Genomic DNA, 14,270 nt, shown 5'->3' with positions numbered 1-14,270 from the left:
CTCAGCCCTGCTTCCCAGAGGCAGTAACTGTTACCAGTTGCTTGTGACAGATTATTCCAGAAGAAATCGATGCCTATTTACAGTCTTGTTTAACTACCTGGGGGTCGTGGCTGGCGACTTCAAGTGCTGCCCCCACCAGCACACCTCCTCCCTCACATCCTTTCCCTTCCTCCTCTGCTTTCCAGGGAACGCCGCCAAGAGCCCTCAGCCAGGAAGACACCTGGGCTATGACAGCGATAAAGGCCAAGAAGGAGAGAGTTGAGGACTGCTGACAGCCCTGCCTTCTGTCTGGGAGCTGCTACCTCGACCTCGGGCCCTCCCTCTTCTTGTGGATTTGCGGGTTGCCCCCTTCCCACGCTGAAGCATGGTGGTGCAGGACAGCATGGACGCCCCTGGCGTGCCCCTGGAGCCCTTCCTGCACCAGGTCGGAGGTCACCTGAGCGTACTGAAGTATGATGAGCACACGGTGTGCAAGCCCCTCATCTCCCAGGAGCAGAGGTTCTACGAGTCCCTGCCACTGGCCATGAAGCGCTTCACTCCGCAGTACAAAGGTGAGTGTCTGGGGCCAGCATGGGGCGGGCGCTCACACCTGCCACCTCCTCAAGCACAGTGGTGTGTTGAAGTGTTGCCCTGGAGACCTGCCCCTCTCCGCAGCCCAGCTGGCCTTCACAGTCCCAGTTTCTCTGAACTCTTTGAGCCTCCAGGCCTGGAGTGTTATGCCATTTGGCGTCCTACAAATTAGCTCAAGCCACCAGCCTTCGAGGAATTGAGAATGGGATAAAGTGATTCCCCAGCCCCACCCCGCCCTGATGGGGCATCCTGGTCTGTGCTTTGGGAGTGCCATGCCTGGGTCCTATGACTGTGGTTGGTAAACACAGGACAGGTGGAGACCTCCTTCACCTCCCTCAGGTGACCCAGGTGCATGGCAGGAGCCTCGGGTCTGAGACAGGTTATGGAAGGGCTGGTTCACAGTGTGTTTGGGAAACCAGAATTCCCACCGTCATCCAGGGGCAAAGCCGGGGCGTGTCCGCGGTGTAGCTGGGGAAACGGTGCGCGGAGCAGTGTGTGTTCTGGATCTGAGCACAGAGTGGGTTCTGGGGAGAGAAGGCTGGTGGGGGAGGGCTGCTGTTTGCTGGCCTCCGGACAGGGGCACTCTGTGGGCTGCCAGCATCCGCAGGGCAGGCTGTTTTGTTCACATCCAGCCTTCGGTAAAAGCGGTTCACAGGGCTCAGGGCAGGACTCTGCCAGCCGCGGGCCCACAAAGGGATACATACTCAGAGAAAAGACCTCCTTTAGAGGATTTTAGACCTCTAATAAGTCAGTGAAAAATTTACCTGCATTTCAGTGATGTGGATAACTGGGAAGGATGGGGCCTGTCTTCATGGGTGTTTCTCAAAGTGGGATCCAGGATCAACCAACTTTACCAGACTTGCTGGTGTGTGTGTGTGTGTGTGTGTGTGTGTGTGTGTGTGTGTGTGTTTAAATGCAGGCTCCCAGGCCCCATTCAAGACCTCTGAATCAGAATCCCTGGGGTCAGGGCCCAGGAATCTGTATTCAGCATGCTCCAGATTCAGACCCATTGAGAGGGGCCCAAGGCCTTGAGCCCTGGGCATTGCTTCAGTCATGGGCTGCCAGCACCTCTGAGAGTCTGAGATAAGACAAATGAGGGACAGGGGTGGATGGCTGGTGTACAGACTTTGCAGGCCTCCCCGGGGGCCCTCTGGGGCCGCAGGCCGGTGTTGCCCATCAGCTGTGAATCACTGCCATCTTGTCCGAGCACCCACTGGAACTAACATCTGGCCCTTCACAACTGAACTCAAGCCAGCAAAGGGGCGGCAGGATCTCGGGTGGGGTGGCCTCCTGCCCGCAGCATTTCACGCTGGTTCGACACAACCCTGGAGCTGAGACAGGGCTGCCAGGGCAGCCCCAGGCAGAGCGGGGAAGTGAAAGAGGCCGGTGGGTTTCCAGGACCACATCCCGGTGCCCTCCCCGTTCCCTGTCTGCACGAGCCATCCCCCATTTCGGGGGGGGCGGGCGCGGGTGGGTTAGGACCACACCACTCGGGGGAGTCTTGGGCACTGTCGACTCTCCAGACCCCTCCTCTGCCCTGCTTCCCTCTCAGGTTGGGCCCATCCTGGTACCACCTGCCTTGGGGCCCTGCTAACTTGATAGATTAATTTGAGTCATCACTTCATGCATCAGTCTTTGCCTTGGGGCTTCATTCAGGAGATGATGTTTGCAAACAAGTCGGGAGGGGGCGGGTCAGGGAAACACAGGACATCTCTCAGGTGAGACCACACAGCCTGGCTGAGGGGGAGGGGGAGGCAGAGCCCATGGGCTGGCGTGACACCCAAACAGGAGGTTTCGATGATGCAGAAGCGCTGATTCCCTCACCTGCCCGAACACGATCCACGTGGTGCCAGCATCCAGGCACCACCCAAGGAAACCTATGTCTGAGGAGACACTAGAAAGGGCCCAGAACTGGAACTCTCAAGCCCTCAGACGCCAAGGGCAGGGAGCTGAAGTCAGGTTTGGGATGGGAAAGGGTCCCTCGAAGGACCTCAGGCTGTGCGGGCATCTTGTTTCACCAGAAAAGAAAAGTAATATCGGCCAACCCTTAGTGTTCACTCAGTGCCAGACACACTGGAAGCAGTTTCCATGACTGACTTCTATCATCCCCGTTTCACAGGGGAGCAAACTGAAGCACAGAGAGGTTACCCAACTTGCCTCAGGCCACACAGCTAGTGAGGCAGAGCCAGAATTCAAGTTTGGCTCCCAAGTGTGGGCTCTCGGCCCCCCAGGCCGGCTCCACCAGTGACTATCACTGAAGAGACAACTCCTCAGATGCCAGTGCTCAGGGGTCACCCAGCCCAACGTGGGAGGGCATGTGACTTGCCCAGGGTCACTCAGCTAGTGACCTCAGGTCAGGGGAACTTGAACACCCACAAAGCTGCCACAGGGGTCTCCTTTTTCTTTCTGGTGGGAAAGAAAGGGCTGTTCCTGATGTGGTCGCCGCATGCCCCAGAGCCCACCCTCTTCCTTCTCACTCCCTGCACGGTGATGGCAACGGACTGCTGGGCAGGCACGTCGTTCCCAAAGGCAGCCTCCCTGTGCCAGGAGTTCAGCCTGGACCCTTTGCTGGGTTCCTTGGGCATGACAGCGTCTTGAGGCTGTGTCCCTCTGCCTCCCAGTCTGCCCATCGGCTTTGGGTGCGTGAGGACATACTCCTAGGTCAAGTTGGTAGTGGATGAGCCAGATTCATATTACAGACAGCAGCAAATAAATGTTCTCATGAGCTTAAAAATAAATACATGACAGAATATTCACGGAAGCTGCTCGGCCAAATCGAAATTGCTGAGATGCTCTGGGCACGTCAGCCAAGGCAGTGAGCACTCATGTCTGCCCAGCTGACATGGTCACAATGGAGGTGCTTGGGGGGCTGGTGAGCAGGCAGACAGGGCCGGGGTCCCCCACTCTCCTGGCCAGGCAGGGGCAGCAGAGTGTTGCGAGCCCGTGGGCGGCCAAGTCCCCATGGACACCCAAGGCAAGCTGGAGGCCAGGCTGGAGCCAACAAGGCTCTTGACTAAAAGAACAATCCAAGCCCCAGGGAGTCTGGATTCAACTGACTTGCTGCTCTTGTCAAGGGCAGGCAACACGAGATTGTTTGCAAGGCCGCTATGTGCTATGGTCCCAGGTTTCAGAGGGAAGGGCTGGGCTGAGCCAAGAATGTGTGAGAGAGGGAGGAAGACAGACCTACGGAGACACAGAGCCAGGGAGAGGCACGCAGGGAGACAGAGCGGGAAGGCAGAGACATGGAGTCTGGCTGGGTAGCTCTGACAATATGAGAAATAGATAAGACTTTCGGATGTTATTGGTTTGGGGTTATTTGCACCTCTGCTTGCGTCCATCTATTTAGACACTCAGCACGGATGAGATGAGACAAGAGCTGGAACCTGGAGAAGCAGGTGAAGGTCACATTTCTTGTCCCTCCAGGGAGGCCTCCTGGGCCCAGGGCTCCCCAGGACCGTGGTTTCTGGCAGGCCTGTCACCTTCGCCTCACAAGTGGGAAAGGCCAGGCAGCCGCCGGATGGTAACTTGAACTTAACGAGATCCAAAAGGGCCTTGCCTTTGGCCAGCACCCCTTCCTGCCTCCCCAGGAGCCAGGAGGCTCCAAGCCCCCCGAGGACAAGCACAGAGGCCAGCCAGCTCCCCCTCTTCTCACACCTGGAGGGTAGGCTCTGGGGCCTGGGGGTGGTTCCCAGGTCAGTCCTCCTCCCCGGAACAAGCACAGCGACCCTCCCGCCAAGAAGTCAAGGCTGGAAATGTAACACCGTATCCTTGGGCTTCCTGGCGCTTCCGGCCCTCGGCACTGACGGCCCTCTCACGAGGTGGTGGCATCGTAGCCTCTCCGTTCGTTCCTGTGGAACAGAATGACCGGAACAAATGTGACTGGGGACACAGCAGGAGTGTGCCTCATCCACACACGGGTAAACATAGCGTGATGACACAGGAGCCTCCCAATTAAGTCCCAGGCTCAGTGTGACAGCCTGTTCCGTCTCCCATATTCACGGCTGGCGTGGCCTTCATCCCTTACCAACTGTGTGACCTTGGGTGAGTTATCAATCTCTCTGAGCCTCAGTGACCACAGTCAAGTGCCTTGCAGGCTTAGTGATCAACAAAATGCACATAATGCTGGCACACAGTAGATGTGAAAGACCAGGCAGTGGTTATTACTACTGTACTTGTGTCCCTGACCTGCCATCAGCCCCCTGCTCTCATGAGCAGGACAGCCCTGGTGGGCTCGGTCTAGGGATGCAGGCTACTGTCCAGGTAAACTACAGAATGCCAGGTTCAAGTGCGCTGTTATGGTTACTATCATGATTACTTCACAGGACGCTGGGGCCTGGGATGAGCTAAGGAAAAGCAGAGTTTTTTTAAGGAACTGGAGGGAACCGAAGGTCACGCTCAGGCTGCAGAATTAGGGCACTGGGAACCTGAGATGACAGGCCTGGCCCAGGGAGACCACTGAGCTAGGCACAGATGGGCCTGGAGCGTGACTCGCTGAATTATAGAGTAGCCCTGAAAATGAGTGTCTGCTCTGAGCAGCCCAGGAGGGCCGGGCAGGGCCGCACGAGGGGAAATCAGCTGCCTTGGCTGCTGGTTCAGCAGAAATGACCACTTAAACGCTGAGAAGGTGACCAAGTGGCCAGGGGAGGAAAGCAACACTTGGGAGGATGTGACCACAGACAACCCTCCCATCTGTCAGGGTCCCAGCAGAAAATGAGCAGTACATGCCAAGGGAGTTAAATAAAGAGAATTTTTCAAGGGACTATTCACGGAATTGCACACAGGATTAAGGGAACAACTGGGGAGACTTCCCTGGCGGTCCAGGAATTAGGATTCCATGCTTCCACTGCAGGGGGCACGGGTTCGGTCCCTGGTTGGGGAACTAAGATCCCACATGCCATGCAGCGCTGCCAAAAAAAAAAAATGGAAATAACTGGGGATGGTGAGGCAACCAGGGGGCAGCAAGACTGGAAGTCTGTAACCACCCGCAGGCCTGAAGGGCCGAGGTGAGGGCACGGCGGAGCTGAGCAAGAGGGAGGCTGCAGAGAAACACAGCCACGGCAGAGCCACGCCGCCAGCAGGGAGGGAACAAGTGGGATAAAGCCCCAACCTTTCTCCTCCCCTCCCCCCATCTCCAGCCAGCGTCCCTCATTGGCCCAACTGTCAGGCAAAGGAGCCATTGGTGCATGCCAGAGTCAGCCCCCAGGCACAAGATGGATGGAGAATGGGTTGGTAGGAGAAGGAGCAAAGAGAGGGTCCTCACGGCATCAGTTGCAGGAAGAACAGGGAACAAAGGACTCTGTAGAGATCCGGTTCTCTCAAAAACATTTGTGTGGCCGTCTCCTGGGCCACGACCATGAGTATCTTCCACCTTCACCAGAATTCTGGCGAGGCTGGGCACCCACAGAGGGAGGGCTGGACCCTGCCACCAAAGCGAGAAGTCCAAAGAACACCACAGAGCCATTAACGTACAGGCCAGAGCCAATGACCTGACCTGGTCGATGTCCTAAAGGAGAAGCTCAGCTAGCACATGGGCTCAGTGGGTGTCCTCACATCCTTCGCTATCACAGCCAGCGACTGGAGTAGGATGTCATGCCTGGATTACAAACACCGGTGGTTAGGAGGTACCATTGGAGAAATCTCACACGCCTTCTCTTTTCTATCAAAGAACCACATTCTGTCCATAATCTTCACGTAATGTGCGTCTAACCAAAGGCAATGGCGAACGTCAGTGTGAAAGCCAGGGATGGGGGGAGGATGAATGAAGGGGCAACCCGAGCACCAGGAGGCTGTTAGAGGAAGTCTTCCTGGAAGAAGCTGCTCAGATACAGGTTAACAGAGGGGAGAGCCAGGGTGTCGAAGGAGGCAGAGGATAAGGGGCAGTGATGAGAGGAGCCCCCGACTTCCCTCACTGCCACTCAGAGGCGGGGGCCCTCTTTGCAGAGGACCAGCTCAGATGCCCCCAGGTTGGGCCCGGGTGGGGTGCTGCGGGGTGCCTGGGTGGTGTGCTCGCGCACAGAGGAGTGGGGATGTGAGGACGAAATGTACGCAGCTGCTTTGTTTCAAGCATGAAGGGGCAGGGAGAGGTGACGAAGCAGAAGCTGTGCCAACATCCGTACGAGGCCATTTTCTGCAGGCTCCGCAGCTCTGGGCTCATTCTGGAACAGGATCGGGTTCAGGCCAGTCCCTGTAGCTCTTCCTTGAGAGATGAGTTGGGGAAGGGGGGCGGTTGACCACTGCCATTAAACTATAGTTCAAATGGACATCACACTGCATCCACTCCGTAAATGTCATCTGGTTTCTCCACCCCTCCCCTTCTGCAGGCACCATCACCGTGCACCTCCAGAAAGACAGCCGAGGCCATCTCAGCCTGGTTGCCAACCCACTGAAGGAGAGCCGGGGGCCCTTCAAGGTCTCCACGCAGTCGGCGGCCGTGGCCATATGGCAGACCCTCCAGCAGACCACCAGTGGCGGTGGTGCCCTCCCCCTCCCCCAGTGGCAGCACACCCAGCGGGCACACTCACTCAAGGAGAGGTGAGGGCCACTTGGCAGGATGACAGAACCCGGGCAGCACGTCCCTAGCAGGGACCAGCATTGCTCCCACCCGTGCCCAGGCCGATGGCTCCCCATTAGGGCCAGAACCAAGAAAAGGAGAAATTCAGATGAAGCCTCTGTCTAGAATAAGCCACGTGACCAAAAAAAAAAAAAGGAATGCATTTTCTTTGGTGCCACTTCTAGAGGGAGGATTTCAATGCATTTCATCTCGGAAGTGGATGCACACGCCGAGTCCTATACAGAGCAGACATTCGGTGTATATTTGTTTCATTAAATACCTGTTTCACTGAGACCATGAGGTGTCTCTGGAGGGGGAAAAGGTGCAGAGCAGAAACCCCAGAATAGTTGACATAAAGGAAAAGTGTGGCTAATGCCTCTCTTAAATCATCTTCCTTAGCGGTCGAGACGGGACGAGGAGAGAGGTCAATTGCAGGGCTCCGTGGGACCCTGGAGACTCAGGCGGCTCAGGACGCCCAAGGTCCTTGGAGAGTTCTCAGATTAGCTGACCTTTCTCAGATGAAAAGGATCCCTGGAGATTTTTTAAACACTTATGGGAAACAAAAGGGAGCTAATACAATGAAAGTACCTCCCTTCCCCAAGGATCTTATTAAGCCTCCTGGCTTGGCGTCAGGAAGCGGTGCATATTATCTCCATGTTACAGACGGGGAAGCCAAGATGCAGAGGGCAGGAGAGGGTGGACCAAGGACCTATGATTCTTCCCCCCATGGCATCTGAAGCCACAGTAACAGCCTAACCCCCAGCCTTCTGATTCCAGGCAGGGTCGCCACCTCTATACTGTGTTGCCTCCATAGGGAGGTAATGACCCAGGTCATTTACAAGTGAATTTAAACCGCCTCAGCCCCCTCGCTCCGGTGAGTTATTCCGGACTTTAGAGAGACCCCTGCGAGGCCTGCAGCGTGGCCTGATCTGGTGCCCCAGGGCCTGAGCAGGGCCGGCAGGGCACTCTGAGGTCCTGCAGGCATCCTGAGAGTAGCCAGGGAGAGTCCACATCAGGGTCCAGCCAGGAGAGCCCAGCCAGTCACAGGGGCCCTGACTGTCGTGTGCTCCCCTCGCCCGCAGCCCAGCCACAGCGCTCCTGAGGTCCGAGCTCCACCTCAAGGCCCACGTCCCCTCCCTGGTGGAGGATGTGAAAGGGAACCAGACAGAGAGGAGAAGCTTTAACCCGTGGGGCCTGCACTGCCACCAGGCCCACCTGAGCCGCCTGTGCACTGAGTACCCTGAGAACAAGAGGCACCGTATCCTTGCCCATGACCCGCCCGCCCGCCCAGCCGCCACTGTGCACGGTGCTGTCAGGGGCTCGGGGTGGTGAAGGGGGTGATAGACAGACGTTTGGGGGCAGGGCCAAGGGAGGTGTGGGTAGGGAGAGAGAGCCTGATGTGAGGGAGAGTGGGAGGCACAAGCCCTCCAACCTGGGACCTAGGAGAAAGCAGATCTCTCCAAAAGAAAAACCAGAGGCTGGGGAAGGAGGACTGGGGGAAAAGCTGAACAGAGTGCCCCTGTTTGGGCCACTGGCTGTGTCTCTGCCACCTGGGCAGTGGGGATGGGCAGGGCTGGGGTCTCTGTGGGCAGATAGGAAAGATGACTGCCACGCTGGGTGGGGGTAGGGGTGCGGGTTCAAAGGGTGGGAGGGTCCCTGCACCCAACCTCCCTTTTACACCTCCCACAAACTCAGAGAGCAAATTCAGGCTTGAAATGCCCCCCTTTTGTCACCTCTGGCTCCTTCCTGCAAACGCAAACCGGTGGCTGGTTTCTCTGTATTTACTAAGCCACATCTGCAACCCTCATCCGTAAGAAGTTTTTGCAGGATAATTACTCCGCTGAAATTAATATTCCTGCAACTCATCTCCGAAGCTAACATCAACCCACTTCTCCCAAAAGGTATTGGCCCATTCAGTGACTCGAGGTTTTAGCATTATGATTTTTCTGCCATAAAATGTAAATTGGGCATGGCCTGCCAGGGATTTCACTCCTGCATTTAAATTACAACCTCAGAGCAAAAAGGAAAAGAAAAAGAAGCTCACATCCTCATCAACTCCCCCTAAATGAATGGACTTATGAAAGCAGCCTGCAAAGTTAATACCTTGAAATCTTCATAGCAACTGACAGGCTGGTCTGTAATGAAAGAAATGGGAGTGAAGGGATGGGGCTCAGAGGAGGGAATCTCCAGCCAGCTTCAGAGGCCTGCTAACCGCCTCCTGTGGGGCAGTGGCCTTTATGTCCTCAGAAGCCTTCCTTAAAGTAGCATGACCAGGGTTCCTGCTGCTGGAAAACGTCGTGTCACAGTACAAGCATCCCTGCATCTTAGACCTGAAGATGGGGACCCGGCAGCACGGGGACGATGCGTCGGAGGAGAAGAAGGCCCGCCACATGAGGAAGTGTGCACGGAGCACCTCGGCCTGCCTGGGCGCGCGCATCTGCGGCATGCAGGTAGGTGGGGGACATCTGTGGGGCTGGGCATCCTGGCATGTCCGCTAGGGACAAGGGTGTCTCCCATCAAGATGCTGCTGCCCCCCGCAGGACCCTTCACTTTGTGGGAGCAACAGAGACGGAGGCCAAGCACCTCTTTCACCAAGAAAACCCGTATCCTGGTCTAGGACACACTGGGTTTTTTAAAGAGCGCCTTTCAGGACAGTGATATCAAAACCCCACCATTTTGGGGGAATGTAAATTGGTGCAGCCACTCTGGAAAACAGTATGGAGGTTCCTCAAAAAACTGAAAATAGAATTGCCATATGAAAAAAAAAAAAGAATTGCTATATGATCCAGCAATCCCACTCCTGGGCATATATCCGGACAAAACTGTAATTCAAAAAGATACATGCACCCCTATGTGCATAGCAGCACTATTTACAATAGCCAAGACATGGAAAGAACCTAAATGTCCATCGACAGATGAGTGGATAAAGAAGATGTGGTATATATATATATACAGTGGAATACTACGCAGCCATAATGAGTGAAATAATGCCATTTGCAGCAACACAGATGGACCTAGAGATTATCATACTAAGTGAAGTAAGTCAGACAGAGAAAGACAAATACCATATGATATCACTTATATGTGGAATCTAAAATATGACACAAATGAACTTCTATGAAACAGAAACAGACTCACATAGAGAACACACTGTGGTTGCCAAGGGGGAGGGGGTGGGGGGAGGGATATATTGGGAGTTTGGGATGAGCAGATGCAAACTATTATACATAGGATGGATAAACAACAAGGTCCTACTGTATAGCACAGGGAACTATATTCAATATCCTATGATAAACGATAATGGAAAAGAATATATATAACTGAATCCCTTTGCTGTACAGAAGAAATTAACACAACATTGTAAATCAACTGTATATCAATAAAATTTAAGAAACCACCATTTTTAAACTCATCTCAGGGTCTCTGGCAGTTGGAACTTTCCACGTGACCACGTTGGTCCTGCCCATGTTGAGAGCAGACCTTCGATGACAGTGTGTGAGCAGGTCTGGGAGAAAACTGAGAGAAAGCTTCTCTGTGTGCTCCGTTGGTTTCTCGTTCTCTTGAACCATGAAGCTGAACCCTCTCCTTCTCAGATGCTGGCAGGCAATCTGCTCTTTGAATCCTTATTAGCCATTCCCTGTTCTTTCTCTGCCTTTTCTGCTTCTGCTTGCTACCTCTTCTCGTTAACAAAGTGGGAAGGTCGTAACCTGCAAAGCCCAGTAAAGGAATGGTTAATTTTTTATTGCCCCGACTCCACACTTCATTTTTGCTGTTCTGATGTGGTTTATAGCCAGGGCTGCAGGAGAACAGGAGGAAATAAACTTTCTCCAGTGGTTCACTCTTAGAGTCTATCTACTCAAAGCAAAACCAGACACGGATCTGACGGTAATCGTTATCGCTTTCCTTAATTGAAACTGCCACCCCTTGAAGCTGGAAGTTGAGTCTATAAATGTGTGGCACAGATGTCCCTAGGAAGGCTTGGAATGCAGTCCTCAAGAGAATGGAGTGTGACAATTTGTGGAGTACATGGAATCTCTCTCTGGACCTCAAACCTTATGAAATTGATCTGATTTATTTAGAAAGAGATGCCTGTCGTGGGCTTAGGACGGCTAATTGTAGCAGCTGATCTCCAGCCCTCCAAAGGCAACACCAAGTCTATGGTATCTTTCTGATTTTTTTTTTTTTCAATTCCTGTTTTCTGTAAACATATCATGTAATCTGAAGGCAGGGGAGACCTGAGAAACTGTCTTGGTCAGGTACGGGCAGCCCTTCCCAGGTGTGCCAGGCAGAGGTGTGCCAACTCACCCTCTGGCCATGCCAGCCACTGACCTCCGTTCAGCCTCTGCCATCTGAATGAAATGGGAGCGGCTGCCACTGTCTCCCCCATCGGCATCTCTCCTCCATCTGCTCCCTTCCGGTGGCCAAGACATGACAGGGGAGGGGAGAAGAGCTAATGCTAAGGAGAGGAGGCGCCAGCCCCACAGAGCTGCTGTGAACCTTCCCTGCTCCATCCAGGCTCCCCTCAACCTCACTGGCTGCCTGAAAACTCCATCCACACCTGATCTAGCCTGTCTTTTCATCTCCAAACAATTCACCCCACTCTACCCCCAGAGCCATTACGGTTTTCTTAGAATCTGCAGAGAAAGGACTTCATAAACTTTGTTGGGGGAAATTTTAATCTACTTGGCTTTCCAAAGCCATTGGCTGTGATTTCAGATTCCCACTAAAGCTTTCTCGCTTGGGTTTGCTAATATTTAAAGAGGGCCAGAAGCCAGGGTTTAAATCATGGTTTGGAGGTTGACATTGGAAATTCACAAGAAAGGAGATCCAAACCTTTTCCTGGTGGGCGGAGGGTCACCTTCATAGGATGAAGGATCTTTAGACCTTGGATTCCTATTAAACGCTTGCACAGAAAGCATTTTAAAATGTAAAAGTTACACTGGTGCTTGATGAAAGATCATCTTGCCAGTCATTGCAGCCATTCTTGCCCTGCATCTCTAGAAATCTGTTTATATATTAGGTAGCTTGTGATGTTGCCACTGTAGCAGATGTGATTTTTTTTGTTGTTTGCAATTCTTCACATTTTCTATCTTCTTTTTAATGCAAGGTTTATCAAACTGATAAGAAGCACTTTCTCTTCAAAGACAAGTACTATGGAAGAAAACTCTCAGTGGAGGGCTTCAGACAAGCGCTTTATCAGTTCCTGCACGATGGGACCCGGTTCCGGACGGAGCTGCTAGAGCCCATCCAGCGCCAGCTCCGGGCCCTCCTCTCAGTCATTAGGAGCCAGAGTTCATACCGGTTCTACTCCAGCTCTCTCCTCATCATATATGATGGGCAGGAGACTCTGCAGACGCCCCACGGCAGCAATGTTGTCAAAGTTGACATCCGGATGATCGACTTTGCTCACACAACCTACAAAGGCTCCTGGAATGAACACACCACCTACGATGGACCAGATCCAGGCTATATCTTTGGTCTGGAAAACCTCATCCAGATCTTGCAGGATATTCAAGAAGGAGAATGAGACTTGTTGGGCCCATCCAGATTTTTCTGGAGGATAGCTCTCCAAAGGGGCCTGTTGGTAGCTAGGGTAGTCTACACGTCCCTGAGATGTGTCTGTAATAATTATATCTACATTCAAAAGCCATCTCTATACATGGCAGGCTATACTAACAGCTGCTAAGGAAACCAGCTCTGGAGGTGATTCACGTACCCTGGCATCTTGCACTCATGCCAGTCATCGTAAGCTGCACAGCAGGATGAAATGGTGCCTTTCTGGAGTAAAGGGTGGGGTGCAGAGGAGTTAGAGGCCAGCATTACAGTGAGATTCTGGAGTATTTGCATTTAAAGATGCTTTCTTGTTGTCATGCTGCAGTCTCACAAGCTGTAAGGCAAAAAAACAAAACAAAACAAAAAAACCTTACTTGAGGAAGTCTGGAAGAATGAATTCCCTGGTTATCGTTTTTCTGCTCACATGGGCTGCGGCTCCCAGGGCAGACAGAGCTAACGAATGTCTCTTACCTTCCTCAGAGGCACTGTTGGTGGGGCTGGGTGAACTGGGACAGATCTGCCCATCTCACCAGCTTTGTCCCCAGGTTCTGAATGGACAAGGACAATCCCAGGCACAGTACTGGCAAACCAAGACCCCAGCTTCCCCATTTTGGCCCATGGAGAGGCGGGTCCTATGGGAAGTGATGACTTTGTCAGATTCTGACCATGAAATGCAGCTTCCGGTGGGGGTGAACTGTGCATAAGGAAGATGTGAACTTCTACTCTCCGCTTTCTATTTATTTATTTAGGGGGTGGGGTGGAGGAGTCAGAAGAGAGGAGCCTGGGGGACGCAGGAAACCAGGCAATGTTTACGAGACGGGTGGACAAGTGTAAATACGGAACTGAGAGCAAACGGTTCTAATTAATTCCTTCTTCTGCAGTGTGGAAACCTATTATAATGCCCTCAAGTCAAGCACTGAGATACATTACCCAATTAGGGAAATAAATTTGTTAATAAAATTGCTGAGGTTACCAGTGATTATTTGGTGTGCATTATTACCCTTTCTGTTTGTTGATTCTGATCATCATACTGTATGGTAATTCCAATTTATGGGTGATTAAAGTATACACAGCAAGAACACTTCACTGATCTCCTGCAATCCTTCAGGGAACCTGGGTGAGAAATGGTGGCTAATAAAATATCTGCGTGTATCACAAGGCAAGCACCAGACCTGAGAAGTAAGTGGTCCTTTCACGTGAACCTTATACAGTGCAAAATGAAACCATTTTTATATTCTCATAGCTAATTACCATTAACTTTCAAAGATCTGCACCAAAAAAAAAAAAAAAAAAAATCCACACCAATAGAAGGAAAGAGTGCCTGACAATAAAAACACTTGGTTTAATTTTAGTTTACATTATATGGATTTCCAAGCAAGGTAACTTGCCTACTCATGTTTGACCGAGGTAAAGATGTGACTGATTTGCATGCCCTGTGTCCATGGTGGAGAATTGAGTCAAAGCACACTGAGTGGCAAAAGGAAGTCAGCCGAAAACAAAATATTTGCTAATGACGAAAGGGAGCCCGATATACTGCTTTTTCTGGGCCACTTCCTTGCTTGAGAACCTGGTACCACATCAACCAAGTCCAAAGCTC

At 52.6% G+C, this 14,270-nt stretch overlaps 1 protein-coding gene across 1 annotated transcript; it reads left to right on the top strand.

Moving 5' to 3' along the window:
* The first annotated feature begins 364 nt into the window (after nt 1-364).
* IP6K3 (inositol hexakisphosphate kinase 3) lies at nt 365-12,647 on the top strand. The gene is made up of 5 exons (XM_068558429.1): nt 365-551; nt 6,891-7,101; nt 8,203-8,378; nt 9,395-9,570; nt 12,228-12,647. The coding sequence occupies exons 1-5, from the start codon at nt 365-367 to the stop codon at nt 12,645-12,647; spliced, it is 1,170 nt and encodes a 389-aa protein (XP_068414530.1).
* Nucleotides 12,648-14,270: the final 1,623 nt, after the last annotated feature.

Source organism: Eschrichtius robustus, chromosome 12, assembly GCF_028021215.1.
Source record: "Eschrichtius robustus isolate mEscRob2 chromosome 12, mEscRob2.pri, whole genome shotgun sequence".
In the NCBI taxonomy this organism is placed as follows: Eukaryota; Metazoa; Chordata; class Mammalia; order Artiodactyla; family Eschrichtiidae; genus Eschrichtius; species Eschrichtius robustus.
Note: the sequence above shows the minus strand (reverse complement) of the source record. Positions and strands in the feature narration are given on the sequence as shown.

Bases quoted from the DNA above. Each gene is read 5' to 3' on its own strand.
- IP6K3 (XM_068558429.1), top strand. From the start codon at position 365: ATGGTGGTGCAGGACAGCATGGACGCCCCTGGCGTGCCCCTGGAGCCC. The intron at 552-6,890 runs GTGAGTGTCTGG...CCCCTTCTGCAG, and splicing joins CTTCACTCCGCAGTACAAAG to GCACCATCACCGTGCACCTC. The intron at 8,379-9,394 runs GTATCCTTGCCC...TAGCATGACCAG, and splicing joins CCCTGAGAACAAGAGGCACC to GGTTCCTGCTGCTGGAAAAC.